Source organism: Quercus suber, unplaced genomic scaffold (genome assembly GCF_002906115.3).
Source record: "Quercus suber isolate HL8 unplaced genomic scaffold, Cork oak 2.0 scaffold_169, whole genome shotgun sequence".
Taxonomy (NCBI): domain Eukaryota; kingdom Viridiplantae; phylum Streptophyta; class Magnoliopsida; order Fagales; family Fagaceae; genus Quercus; species Quercus suber.
In genome coordinates, this window is record NW_027069629.1 from 686,082 (window position 1) to 699,899 (window position 13,818).

Consider the following 13,818-nt stretch of genomic DNA (forward strand, 5'->3'; position numbering starts at 1 on the left):
ATTACATAGAGCTCTGACTTACTTTGGGAGTATATTTAATGAAATTATTATGATCGTTCTTGGTATTGGTACTTGATATGATTTATTTGGTTTTAATTGTCAAAAAAGAAAAATTTGCAAGTACTTTTGAGATGTCTTTCTCATGCTCTAAACCCTTGTAGGTTTAGGGCGTGACATTGTGTGTGTGTGTGTGTGTGTGTGTGTGTGTTTCTTTTTCATTTTTGCATTTTTTTTTTTTTTTTTTTTTTGTAATGTTAATATATTCAAACTCCTCATTTTACTAACAAGATTTTGTACAATTCAAATCTCTTAATAACTACGTTGGAAAAAAATTCCTAGAGCAACCACAACTAATTCAGCTATGGCATATGTCTAAAATGACACTACAAAGCGTTTGTGAAACACCAATATAGGTACTAAAAACGCCACTATAGGCCATTTGGGCTATAGCATTATTTGCTATAGTGGCATTTACAAATGCCACTATTGTACCATCACTATAGGTCTACCCTATAGTAGCGTTTGCAAATGCCACTATAGACCAATTTAAAATAAAATAAAGGCTATAGCAGCATTTTAGAACGCCACTATAGACTCACTCTATAGTGGCATTCTACAAACGCCACTATAGGCAAAAACCACCAACCAAAAAAAAAAATTGATTATCAAAAATTAATTTTGGTAATCAAAAGTTTTTTATTTTTAAAAATTGAAAATTTAATTTTAAAATTTGAAAGCATCAATATTTTGAACATGAAGAACTCAACAACAACAACAACAACAAAAAAAAAAATCTTTTCTTTTCTTACATTAACCTTGTAAATATATCACTCAGATTTACAAAAATACAAACACATGCGCCAAAAATTTACAAAACAAATAGACATTGAACATGATTTTCTTATAAGTTGAAACCAAATATAAACTCCAACCCAGATTTTCGGCACCCATATGCAATCAAACACAAAACTCAACACATATTTTCCTATATTTCTGAGAAATCAAACACAAAACTCAAAGAACAATGAACAAAACCCCATATTTCACAAACCAATTTATATAGGATCGGCGGCAAAGTGATATCAGCAACGTGGGTCAGCATTTTTTTGATCTCCGGGGACAAATCGGTGGCAGCATGAGAGAGGGATTGAGAGAGCTTTGAGATTAACATGAGAGAGCTTTTTTTTTTTTTTTTTTTTTCATATGCCACTATAGGTCCTACTCTTACAATGGCCTATAGTAGTCTTTTTTCTCCTCTAGCTCTTATTAAAAATATATATATATATATATACACTAAAATAAAAAATGGCCAGTACCTATAGTGGCATTTTAAAAATGCTGCTATAGGCCCTTGGAAATATTGCTATAGACCCACTTTTTTAAAACACCACTATAAGACTCTCTGAACGCAGCTATAGATATGCCTATATCAGCATTTATAAAAAAACGCCACAATAGGTCTAGTTTTTTGTAGTGTGACCATAACAATGCCCAACATGCTTTTACCAAAAAATTACTAAAACTAACAAATCTTAATTTGGATTACAGATTCTGTCTCAGTGGACCTAGTTCCTAACCTTCATCCACTCAAGTTTAAAGATCTACCCTTTCCCTTGAATAGAAATCTTGAAAATTTTTCATTACGAATGAATGATCCCTACAAAATGAGGGCATCTTCGTCAGCAATCAATTGGAATACCATGGATTGCCTTGAACGGTCATCATTGGCACGTATTCAACAACAATGCCAGGTTCCAAACTTTCCCATTGGTCCTATGCACAAATATGGTCCAGCCTCGCCCTATAGTAGCTTATTGAAAGAAGACACTAGCTGCATGGCATGGCTAGGAAAGCAAACTAAAAACTAAGTTATATACGTAAGCTTGGGAAGCATAGCATCCATGGATGAAAAAGAGATAGCTGAAATGGCATTCAATTAATGGTTCAAACAACAAAGTACTATCTCAAATTTTCAAAGAAACTGTTGGAGAGAGACGTTGCATTGTGAACTGGGCACCACAGAAGGAAGCTTTGGCGCACAGCTCAATGGGAGGGTTTTTGAGCCACTGTGGTTGGAATTACACCCTTGAAAGCATTTATGAAGGGATTCCAATGATATGCAAACCATGTTTTGAAGACCAGAGAGTGAATGCAAGGTATGTAAGCCATGTATGGAGGGTGGATTTGGAATTGGAGAATGAATTGGTGAGGGGTGAGGTTGAGAAAGCTATAAGAAGACTAATGGTAGATAAAGAAGGGGAAGCTATGAGGGAAAGAGCCAAGAATTTGAAAGAGAAAGTTGATATTTGCATTAAAGAAGATGGTTCCTCTAGTGATGCGTTGAACAAGTTGGTAGAGATGATCATGTCATTTTAAGTAAAAAGCTTCTCTTCAAATATTTTTAGAATTACATTTCTTCAACCTACTATTTGGCAATTGAAATAATTATTTAAGCATAGTTTTGGCATGTTTATGGTTATATTATCTATGATTTAATAAAGAAGCCAACATTTTTAAAGTAAAGTCGTTTAATTTAATATTATATCATTTTAGTACCAAATTGTGAAAACCATTTAGCTGGACTTAAATAATAATAATAATAATAAATAATAAATAATAATAATAAACCTCCGAAAAATATTGAAGCTTTTTTTCTTTGTTTCCTCTAAGACAAGAATAAATTTAAATAATGGAATATATTTAAATTCATTTTGGTATAAGAGGGGCAAAAACTATATCCTATGTTTTGTAAAAAAAAAATGTATACATACATAATAATTTGTAAATGACAATAATGATTACAGTTCAAAACGATTTAGCATCCTAGCTGGTCCATCATATCTGATATAGTATTACCACTCAAGCTATGGCAAGGACTATATAAGAGCACTTGCAACAGTGGAGCTAAATAACTATATAGCTATTTTAGCTCCACCAAAACACCAAAAACAGCCACACAGCAGTGGAGCTATACCTATTTTTTTTAACTTCATTGCTACAGTGCACATCTATCTAGGGGTGTGCACTGTAGTTGAGAGCTAAAAAAAGAATATATATATATATATATATTATTCCAACCCGGATTAAAATAATATTACTTGGTTTATTTTTTTACTTTCTTTTATTCTCACCGTGCTCTCTCTGTGTCACTCTCAAGCTCTCATCTAAAACTCAAGCTCAAGCTCTCATCTCTCAAGCTCACTCTCTCAAACTTTCACCTCTCTATTTACCGCTGCCGGCCTGACTCATCCTCAACAGCTCATACATAAACGGAGGCTTTTTCCCTCTCAAAAAAAAAAAAAAAAAAAAAAAATAACGATCAATCCAAAAATTCCCACTCTGTTTTCTCTCTCTATCACGAGTTCCTTTATTCTTTTGGGCATTAACAGGAGTTCAAAGCTTTGGTATGTGATTGCATACAACAAAAGCTTGGTGCTGAATCCTGAGGGGTGATTGCCGGAGCCATTTTGCACCAAGGTTAAATTGCATCTAGTGGGGCGAAAATCACTTCTTAGGGCAACTCTTACCATCGATAGGTTTTTTCTCCTCCATTTTGCACTTGGTTTGTTTGATTTAATCTCATATTTTATTTTTTTTTTCCTCTTATTTTTCTAATACTTCAGTCAAATGATATTTTAATTATTTTTGCAACTTGTTTAAATAATATATTAAGACAGTCTTATAAATTATTGTGTATTGAAAGAGATTCCTTTAAACAAGTTTAGAGAAAACCTAGCTTGTAAATTTTAAATTTCTTTCATAATCGGACCTAACAATATATATCATTTAGATTTGACAGCTACAAGCTATCTGAGAAAAGTTGAAAAGTTTATAATTTTTATTTTTATTTTTTTATTTTTGAGAAACAAACACACACACGTACAAGGGAGAGGAAAAGAGGTTCTAACACATGAAAAATTTATAATTTAGTAAAATTTTCTAATTGAAGAAGTCTGTTATTTAATGATAGAAATATTTTTACATTTGCTTGATTAGGATTTATTTCATTATTTAAGTATGGCATGTGATCATTATGGTTACAAAACCAAAGGCGCACATGGAGTGATAATTTTTCATTTGTAGAAGAGTTGTGATTTCTATGCGAAGTATGGGAGTGTTTTTGTTTAGTTTTTGTTTTTTGTTTTGCTGAGTTGAGTTATTATTATTATTAGGGATAATTATAACTTGCCCACCTGTGGTTTGCCCCTAATTCTATGTGCCTACCTGTGGTTCAAATTTTTTGACACTTTGCCCACCTGTGCTTGTCTCTGTTTATGTGTCGTGTGCCTACCTCTCCCTCACCATTACTCTAACACAAAAATAGGTAAAAAACTCACTCCCACTCAGATCAAAACACTCTCACTCTCAAAACTCACTCTCACTCCCAAAACTCCCATCCGGCTTGCTCACCAAAAATCACACACTATCACTCCCAAAAATCACTCACTCACTCACTCCCATCGTGCATGCAAACCGAGCTGAGGAAGATAGCTCCTCTGTTCAGTTGTGGCAACAAGACTCACTTACTCCCATCGTGCAATGTGCTTCTCTTCACTTGAGGTAACTAGGATTTGATCATGCATGCAAACCGAGCCGAGGAAGATCAGGATTATTGTTCCTCTGTTCAGCCATTGCAGGTAGATCAAAACCCTTTTTGCTTTTTAATCTTTGAAATCTAGGGTTCTAAATTGGGTTTTAAAATTTCTTCTTCCAAAGTGGTTTCTATTTAAAATTCTTTCTTCCAAATTCGGTTCTTGCTTAACCATGGAATTGGTTAAGCAAAAACCCCCTTTTTTTTTTTTTACAAAGTTGAAGAAATTTCCGAGCAAAAATCCTTTTATTTTTTTTATTTTTTTATTTTTTTTTAATTTTTTTACAGTTGCTCCTCATTTTAATGTGTTGTAGGCTTTGGGTATATTCCTCATTTTCCATGTTTATGGTGAAAATACTAGAAGTGGCCGTCACATGTGGATATGAAAACCTGCCTGAACCTGAGGGGATATCATGATTTTATATCCATTATAGTTTTCAATCTGAATTCTGATTTCCAAACTGTGCTCCTTTAAATTTTATTTACATTTAACTATTTCAAATTGGGTTCTCATATTTACATATTCTTTTCCAATTGCTCCTCATTTTTATAGTTGAAGAAACTTTGTTTTTGGACTCTGTTAATATTTTTTTTCCAATTGCTCCTCATTTTCCTCATTGCTCCTCATTTATTGCTTGAGGCCAAGTTGTCACATAGAATTGAAGATTCTAAAATGGCCAGCTGTGTGTGTGTTTTGGAATGTTAATGGAAATTTTGTTTGGAATGTTAATGGTATGTGCACTGATGCATTAAGCTTGATTTATTGCTTGATTTACTGCTTTTGTTTTGGTGCACTGATGCATTGAAGATTCTAAAATGGCCAGCTGTGTGTGTGTTTTGGAATGTTAATGGTAATTTATTTTGGAATGTTAATGGTATATGCACTGATGCATTAAGCTTGATTTCTGCTTCTGTTTTTGTGCATTGATGCATTGATGCATTGAAGATTCTAAAATGGCCAGCTGTGAGTGTGTTTTGGAATGTTAATGGTAATTTGTTTTGGAATGTTAATGGCATATGCACTGATGCATTAAGCTTGATTTATTGCTTCTGTTTTGGTGCACTGATGCACTGATGCATTGAAGATTCTAAAATGGCCAGTTGTGTGTGTGTGTTTTGGAATGTTAATGGTATATGCGCTGATGCATTAAGCTTGATTTACTGCTTCTGTTTTGGTGCACTGATGCACTGATGCATTGAAGATTCTAAAATGGTCAGCTGTGTGTGTGTGTTTTGGAATGTTAATGGTAATTTGTTTTGGAATATTAATGGTATATGCACTGATGCATTAAGCTTGATTTATTGCTTCTATTTTGGTGCACTGATGCATTAATGCACTGATGCACTGATGCACTAATGGTATATGCACTGATGCACTTTAATGGTCATCTATTATTATTCATCATTATAGATTAACCATTTTGTTCCAGAATTAGTGTCTAGTTCCAGTGGTTTGGCTGGTTGTACTTATCATTATTTCCATGTTGTTTTGGACAACATGATAGAATTAGATAATTGATCCTTTTATATAAATACATGTTGCAATCCCATATCTGTTTAATGATCAAAAGCCACAACCTTACAACTTTTGTTTAGCTTTTGGATTTGGGCAGGGGGTTGACATTTGGATTTTGACATATTACATATCTCAACATTCTCACATATGCAGCAACAAGCATTAGTCCCAAAATTTTGACATATTCTATGTTGTGCTTTGTGTGGACCACAAGACACTTTTCCACACGCAAGCCCATCTCATACTTTATTCTGTTGTGTTTTATATATAGATGGCTGACTTGGCATTCAATTTTGAGATTCATCATGGTAGGCAGTTTGTGTGGAACCCAGATTTGGTATATTTAGGAGGTAGTACTTCATTTGTTGATAATGTTTACCTAGATAGACTTAGTTATTTTGAAATACAAGATATTTGTTCTGATGTGGGGGCAGTTAGTACAAGTAGATATCATTATCTTATTCCTGGAGGTAATTTGGAGTAAGGGTTAAGGCTTATAAATGGAGATGATGTTGTAGTTTATATGTGTGAGATTTATGCTGCGTGGCCTACAGATAAGATAACATTATATGTTGAGGGTGGTGAGGAGCCACTTGCAATTGAACAACCATTTGGTAATGAGGAAGTAGCAAATGATGATGATGTGCATGAGGTGAGTTAGAATGATGATGATGTGCATAAGATGCATGAGGGAGGTAATGTGGATGCTGAAGGAGGTTAGAGTGATGATGATTGGTTAAAGGAAGGGTTTGAGGGGCCAAATTTTGATGATGATGTATTTGGAAATGTAGATGATGGGCCATCTACACATGCAGCCCCACATAGGTCCTTTGAAGGAGATGATGGGCCATCTACACATGCAACCCCACATAGGCCCTCTGATGGAGATGATGGGCCATCTACACATGCAGCCCCATATAGGACTACTGCAGCTGACAATGACCCACCTCTTGAAGAGGGTGAATGGATTGACCCACCTCTTGAAGACGACATGGAAAGTCTAGTAAGGTCTGATGATGATCAGCCAGCAACAACTACTACTGCAAAAGAACCTGAGTTTAATGTCCAAACTGACATGAGAAAACCAGAGTTAAAGAAAGGAATGAAGTTTCCAAACTCTAAGGTATTTAGGGAGGCATTGAGGGAATATGCTATAAAGAAGCTAGTAGATATCAAGTTCAAGCTGAATGAGAAGAAGAAGATTTCAGTTTATTGCATAAATAAATGTGGACGGAGGTGTTATGCATCTCAACTACCTGGGGAGTTGATATTCCAAATAAAAACATTCAGTCCAGAGTGCACTTGCCCTAGATCCTTCAAACACAGCCAAGTGACTTCAAGTTATGTTGTAAAGAAGTTTATGCAGGAGTTTGACAAAAACCCCAATTGGAAAGTGGCTGGTGTTCAACATCATGTGAAGCAAGCACTTGAAATTGACATCAGTTACAGTCAAGTGCATAGGGCAAAAAGGAAAGCTACTGAGTTGATTATTGGGGATGAACAGTTGCAATATGGGAAGCTTAGGGATTATGCAGAGATGATAAGATTAAATGATAAAGGAAGTAGGGTTATTTTGCAAACTGAAATGGAAGATGAAAATGTATAGCCCAAGTTTAAGAGAATGTATATCAGATATAATGCACAAAAACTTGGGTTTTTGGGAGGTTGTAGACCAATCATTGGTTTAGATGGGTGCCACTTGAAAGGGAGATTTGGGGGACAAATACTTTCTACCATAGCTAGAGATGCAAATGATAATATTTTCCCAGTTGCATTTGCTGTTGTTGAGCAAGAGAACAAAGATTCATGGGTGTGGTTTCTGCAGCAGTTTTCAGATGATATTGGGAATCTAGAGCAACTTAATCTGGTCTTCATCAGTGATAGACAAAAGGTATGACCTACAATTGTACTAACATATTTAACCCACATATTTAAAGTTCAATAATACATGCTTCAGTTCATTTCAACATGTTTAACTAACACATATTTACTTGATCTGTTTTGTATATGAATTAGAGCCTTATACCTGCAATTGAGATGCTGTTCCCAACTTTTGAGCATAGATATTGTGTGAAGCATATCTATAATAATTTCAAAGTGGATCATAAAGGCTTGGAGTTGAAGGATGCACTGTGGAGATGTGCTAGAGCCACAACAATCAAGGAGTTTGAGAGAAGAACGCAGGAAATGCAGGATTTGGATGTCAAGGCATGGGAGTATCTTGCTGACGTTAATCCTGCACAATGGTCTAAGTCTCACTCTAGTAGTAGAGTTTTGTGTGACTGTTTAGCTAATAACTTGAGTGAGTCTTTTAATGCCATGATCTTAAAAGCTAGGGATAAGCCAATTTTAGCAATGTTGGAGTGGATCAGAGTTAGGCTCATGACCGAACAATACAAAAAGATGAAAGGTATAGCAAAATACACTGGAAAGGTTTGTCCTAATATTCAAGACAAATTAGAGAAGTTAAAACATGAATCTATACCTTTCAGTGCTACTCTAGCAGGCAGCATCATGTATGAGATTGATAATGGTCGTGAGAGACATGTGGTTGACTTGGCTAAGAAAGCATGCAGCTATAGGATTTGGGATTTGACAGGACTTCCTTGCAAACATAGGATCTCTGTTATTGTTAAGAACCTGGAGAAAGTGGAGAACTATGTGCATCCTTGTTACTTGAAAGAGACATTTGCTGAAACTTACAAAGAGATAATACAGCCAATGCCCGGCCAGTCTGAGTGGGTTAAGAGTAATCAACTTGCTCCTATTACTCCTCATGTGTATAAACCACCTGGCAGACCACCAAAGCAAAGAAAAAAAGATCCTGAAGAGCCAAGGAACCCTTATAGAGTTTCTAGGATGAACAAGACAATTAAGTGTGGGAAGTGCAAGAAAGAAGGACATAATGCAAGAGGGTGCAAGGCAGGCATCACTGGTGAAACTCTATGGCAGAGAAGAGATAGACTTGGTAAATCAGCAACTATAAGTATTTCCATGCTTTAAACTAATTTCATTTCCTATAGTATTTCGTGTGTATGTAACTTGTACTACCCTCTTTGTAGGCACAAGGTAGTAAATCTACAAAAACAAAGCAGACTGTAACACCTCAAATTGCATCTTAGCCACCAAGTACTAGATCTCAACTTGCATACAAAGCTTTTGGTCAAACTGCATCTCAACCTGCACCAAACAATAGATCTGAGGCCGCAACTCAACCTCTAACTAGATCTAGGGCCAATTGGTTCTCTTCATCCTCACAACCAAGCTTCCATACCCCTAGAGAGACATGGGATTCTTTACCATCTCAGGCACCTCTGCTTTGTTCTATTTTGTCTATTTTTTTCCTCTTGCTATTGTTGGACCATCTTGTTAATTGTTGGATTTAGGTTATGCAGCCAAGTGCATCTATGAGCACTAGTGGTGTACCAAGTGAAGGAAGTGGTGGTGGTGCTGCTAGGGGGTTTAAAGATAGAAAGTTTCAACCAGTTGGTGGAAAGGGCAAGAATGCAGTTGGTAAGAGCACCAAAAGTAGTAAATGACAACTTGGAAGATGTTAAAGTTTCAACCACTTTTTTTTTGTTATAGTTCTCCCTTTTTTTGTTAAAGTTTCACACGTTTAATATATATGTCAAGTGTCAAAAACAATATTGGCAATTTTGGTTAGAAGATGTGTATGTCTGAGCACTAGTGGACTAGTAGTTGGGTTTTAGTTGGAAGATGTGTAAAGTCACAGGATGTGCCAAAAACAATGTTGGCAATTTTGTATGCATGTGACATAAAGTATTTTGCTAATTTCTTCAATTTTATTTTGTAAAGTCACAGGATGTGCTCAATGACTGGTGGGCACTTTTATTAATGTTGATGTGCATTGACATAAGATAAAGTATTTTGTTGTGTTGTGCTTGTCTTTACTTGTCTTGTGTTTTTGGTGGACTGTGTTTTGCTTGTCTTGTCCTTTTGGTGGATTTACACAGGTGTATGTATTCACACAACAAATCATGTGTATGTGTAAAACATGTTCCATTTATAGATGTGAATTCACACAGGTGTATGTATTGAACTAACATGTTCCATTAATGTTATTATGTTATTCACATTTTCACATAACACTTTGTGCCAATATATATCAATCACAGAATGAAGAAAAAAAAAATTTATACTAAAGAATATTTGCACAAAAACAACACTTTCCATTTCATGGTAGATTAAGGTTCCTCGCCCTTACATTATTGTTTACTGAGGCAAAACATAACAACAACATTACAAAAATGAAAAATAACCATGACAAAACTAGTGCCACCTTGTACAATCTCTCACTCTCTTAAGTTTCTCCCTAGTTTCTACATAAAGCTCATGAGTTTCTCTTTCCCTCCAGTTAGATCTTTCTTCCATGTCCCTAGTTGTCATTTCCCTCTGATTTGCAAGCTGCACTTCATTCTCAAGCATGCTTATCCTTTCACGGTCACTTTTACAAGTTTCGTTATCCACCCACTGAAAGAAGCCACATTTGGGACCAACCTGATCATTACAATTATAACAATTAATTTCACAGTTCACGATTAATCACAACTAATAATTCAATTCAATTCAAATACAACAATGTAATTGTTACTTACATTAAATTGACTACAACTGAGGAATCTTCTTCCATAGTTACCAGCTTTTTGACTTGTTCTTAGGGCACAATTCTCAAGGGTACATAAGCGACCATCTCTAGCATGGTAGAAACCACTAGTTGTAGAGCCATTGCCAGTTGATGAAGACATAGCCACTGGACGTATATCAACACTTTCATTAGTTTGGATAAGTATGACCTACCACAATTTAGAATCTTCAATTCTATTAGGTGAACATTAGTTCACTGGTCAATTAGTTCACTTTACTATCATACAAGTCAATTAGTTCACTTTACTATCATACAAGTCAATTAGTTCACTGAAAATGATTTGTTCACAACAAGCAATAAAACCCTGTACACCTACATTAACTAGTCAATGAGTTACAACCAGCCAAACCACTGGAACCAGACACTAACACTAATTCTATCATGCTGTCCAAAACAGACTCAACCGATAACATTCTAATTAATTTGAAAATCATTTGATCTTGCAATAAAACCCTGTACACCTACATTAATGTGAAACGTGAGACCTTTTGTAGTTTTGTACTTCAAAGACCAACTGCTTACTCAAAAGCACAATTCTTGATTAGGTTACTAAGGCCTCATGTAAAGTCCATTCAGTCCTTAAATTAACCTTTCAAAAAGAATTTAAGCAACCAGAAACAAGATTATAGACTTATTAAAGTGAGATGAGCTCTTCTCAATCTATGCAATTTGATGTATTTCTTCCTATTTTATGCTTCTAGTTTGTTATCTAGACCCAGAAAACTTCATCACTAGCTCTGTACCAACTGTCAAAGCTCCTCCTAATTGATTCAAGTCATTTCCGTTAATGTTAAAGCTGTCCTATACAAAATATTGTAAATAAGATCCTATGCCCTTGTAAAATGGCTACCTATGATTCACCAATATGATATCAAAGTTGTGCCCACATCAAGTTTTGGCTAAAATGTCCTAGAAGTTTTATTTTGGAAGCAGCTAATATATAGAGTACAAACTGGTTTGGAATTTGGGAGTCTATTTCAACCAATTAGATGCTTCACAAAATTTGCTCATCCATTATCACTAAACAGATATAACATTAATATGACAAAACTCAACTATTAGCCAAATATTTTGCTGCAAACCCAACAAAGCAAACAACAATAAGAATTCTTTAGTTACTATGTAAATATGTAAATATGAGAACCCAATATGAAATAGTTAAATGTAAATAAAATTTAAAGGAGCATAGATGCAGAATTCACAAAATTAGGAAATAAAAAGGGGTTTAAATTTGAAAGAGAGATTGAACCTTCAGAGCTGTAAGAACATCATCACTACGCCCATAGAAGAAAAGCGAGGGTTTAAGAGAGAGAGAGAGAGAGAGAGAGAGAGAGGAAAAGATGAGGAAGAATAAGAAGGAAATACAAGCAGGAAGTGTGATTGGAAATCAGAATTCAGATTAAAAACTATAATGGATATATAATCATGATATCCCCTCAAGTTCAGGTAGGTTTTCGTATCCACATGTGGCTGCCGCTTCTAGTATTTTCACCATAAACATGAAAAATGAGGAATATACCCAAAGCCTACAACATATTAAAATGAGGAGCAACTGTAAAAAAAAAAAAAAAATAAAAAAAAAAGTGTTTTTGCTCGGAAATTTCTTCAACTCGGAAATTTCTCCGACTCTGAAAAAAAAAAAGGGGTTTTGCTTAACCAGTTCCATGGTTAAGCAAGAATCGAATTTGGAAGAAAGAATTTTAAAAACCAATTTTTAAAACCCACTTTGGAAGAAGGAATTTTAAAACCCAATTTAGAACCCTAGATTTCAAAGAGTAAAATGCAAAATCCTAAACTACCTGCAACGATTGAACAGAGGAGTAATAATCCTGATCTTCCTCGGCTCGGTTTGCAAGCACGATCTCAAGCATACAAATCCCAGTTACCTCAAGTGAAGCGAAGCGCATTGCACGATAGGAGTGAGTGAGTCTTCCTGCATAGCTGAACAGAGGGGCTGTCTTCCTCGGCTGGGTTTGCATGAACAATGGGAGTGAGTGAGTGAGTGATTTTTGGGAATGAGAGTGTTTGATTTTTGGTGAGCAAGCCAGATGGGAGTTTTGGGAGTGAGAGTGAGTTTTGAGAGTGAGAGTGTTTTGATCTGAGTGGGAGTGAGTTTTTTTACCTATTTTTGTGTTAGAGTAACGGTGAGGGAGAGGTGGGCACATGGCACATAAACGGAGACAAGCACAGGTGAGCAAAGTGTCAAAATTTGAACCACAGGTAGGCACATAGAATTAGGGGCAAACCACAGGTGGGCAAGTTGTAATTATCCCTTATTATTATTATTATTATTATTATTATTATTATTGTTTCTGGGTTTGCTGAATTGAGTTATTATTATTATTAATTCGATAATTATACATTAAAATCATAATGGGGATGGGGTGATTTGAACGCTGGATGTCTCCCTTAAAAACACCAAGAGATGCCATCCAGTTGGGGTACAAAGACTCTTTGTTATTTGAGTTTGTTTTGAGTAGGGGAGAAATGAGTAAAGGGTATTTTGGTCTCATTTGAAAAATCAAAATTAAAATTGTCAAATGCCTTTTTTCTCCCTATAAAATTTTTGGATGAAGTTTAGCTCCAACTTCAAACAAGTTAAGGAGTTATCTCATTCAATATACTATGTAGTGATTTATATTTTATAGTACTATCCATGTGTATTATTTGAATAAGTCACATGTCTTGTTAAAAAAGTAATTTGACTAAAACCACACAAGTATACTTTCTTGTAATTTGACATTTTTAATTGTCCTTGTGACTTGTTTAAATTTTTCCCATAAATAGTCTTATAAATTGTTGTGTAATGGAAGATGATGATGCAAAAAAATTCAGAAGGCTGAATGCTCTGGGTTTCAATGAACTAGTGATTGTTTGGGAAGCTTGAAAAGAAGAAGACACAAGATCAAAGGTGACCAGGATGAACCGGCCAAGAACCCTCCGATGCTTAAGTTAGTTTTTTCTCTAGAACATTAGAATTCCAACTTTGGGAGCAGTGAGAACTTACCTCCATTGGATGTGGATGAGTGCTTATATAGTGTGCTT

The 13,818-nt window shown here is 35.2% G+C and overlaps 1 protein-coding gene and 1 pseudogene across 1 annotated transcript; both read left to right on the forward strand.

Moving 5' to 3' along the window:
* Positions 1-1,305: 1,305 nt before the first annotated feature.
* Positions 1,306-2,376, forward strand: LOC111986247 (UDP-glucose iridoid glucosyltransferase-like; annotated as a pseudogene).
* Positions 2,377-7,728: 5,352 nt separating this feature from the next.
* On the forward strand, positions 7,729-9,646 carry LOC112007367 (uncharacterized). The gene is made up of 3 exons (XM_024039704.1): positions 7,729-7,998; positions 8,124-9,029; positions 9,494-9,646. Exons 1-3 carry the CDS (start codon positions 7,729-7,731, stop codon positions 9,644-9,646), a joined length of 1,329 nt encoding a protein of 442 aa, XP_023895472.1.
* The last annotated feature ends 4,172 nt before the right edge of the window (positions 9,647-13,818 follow it).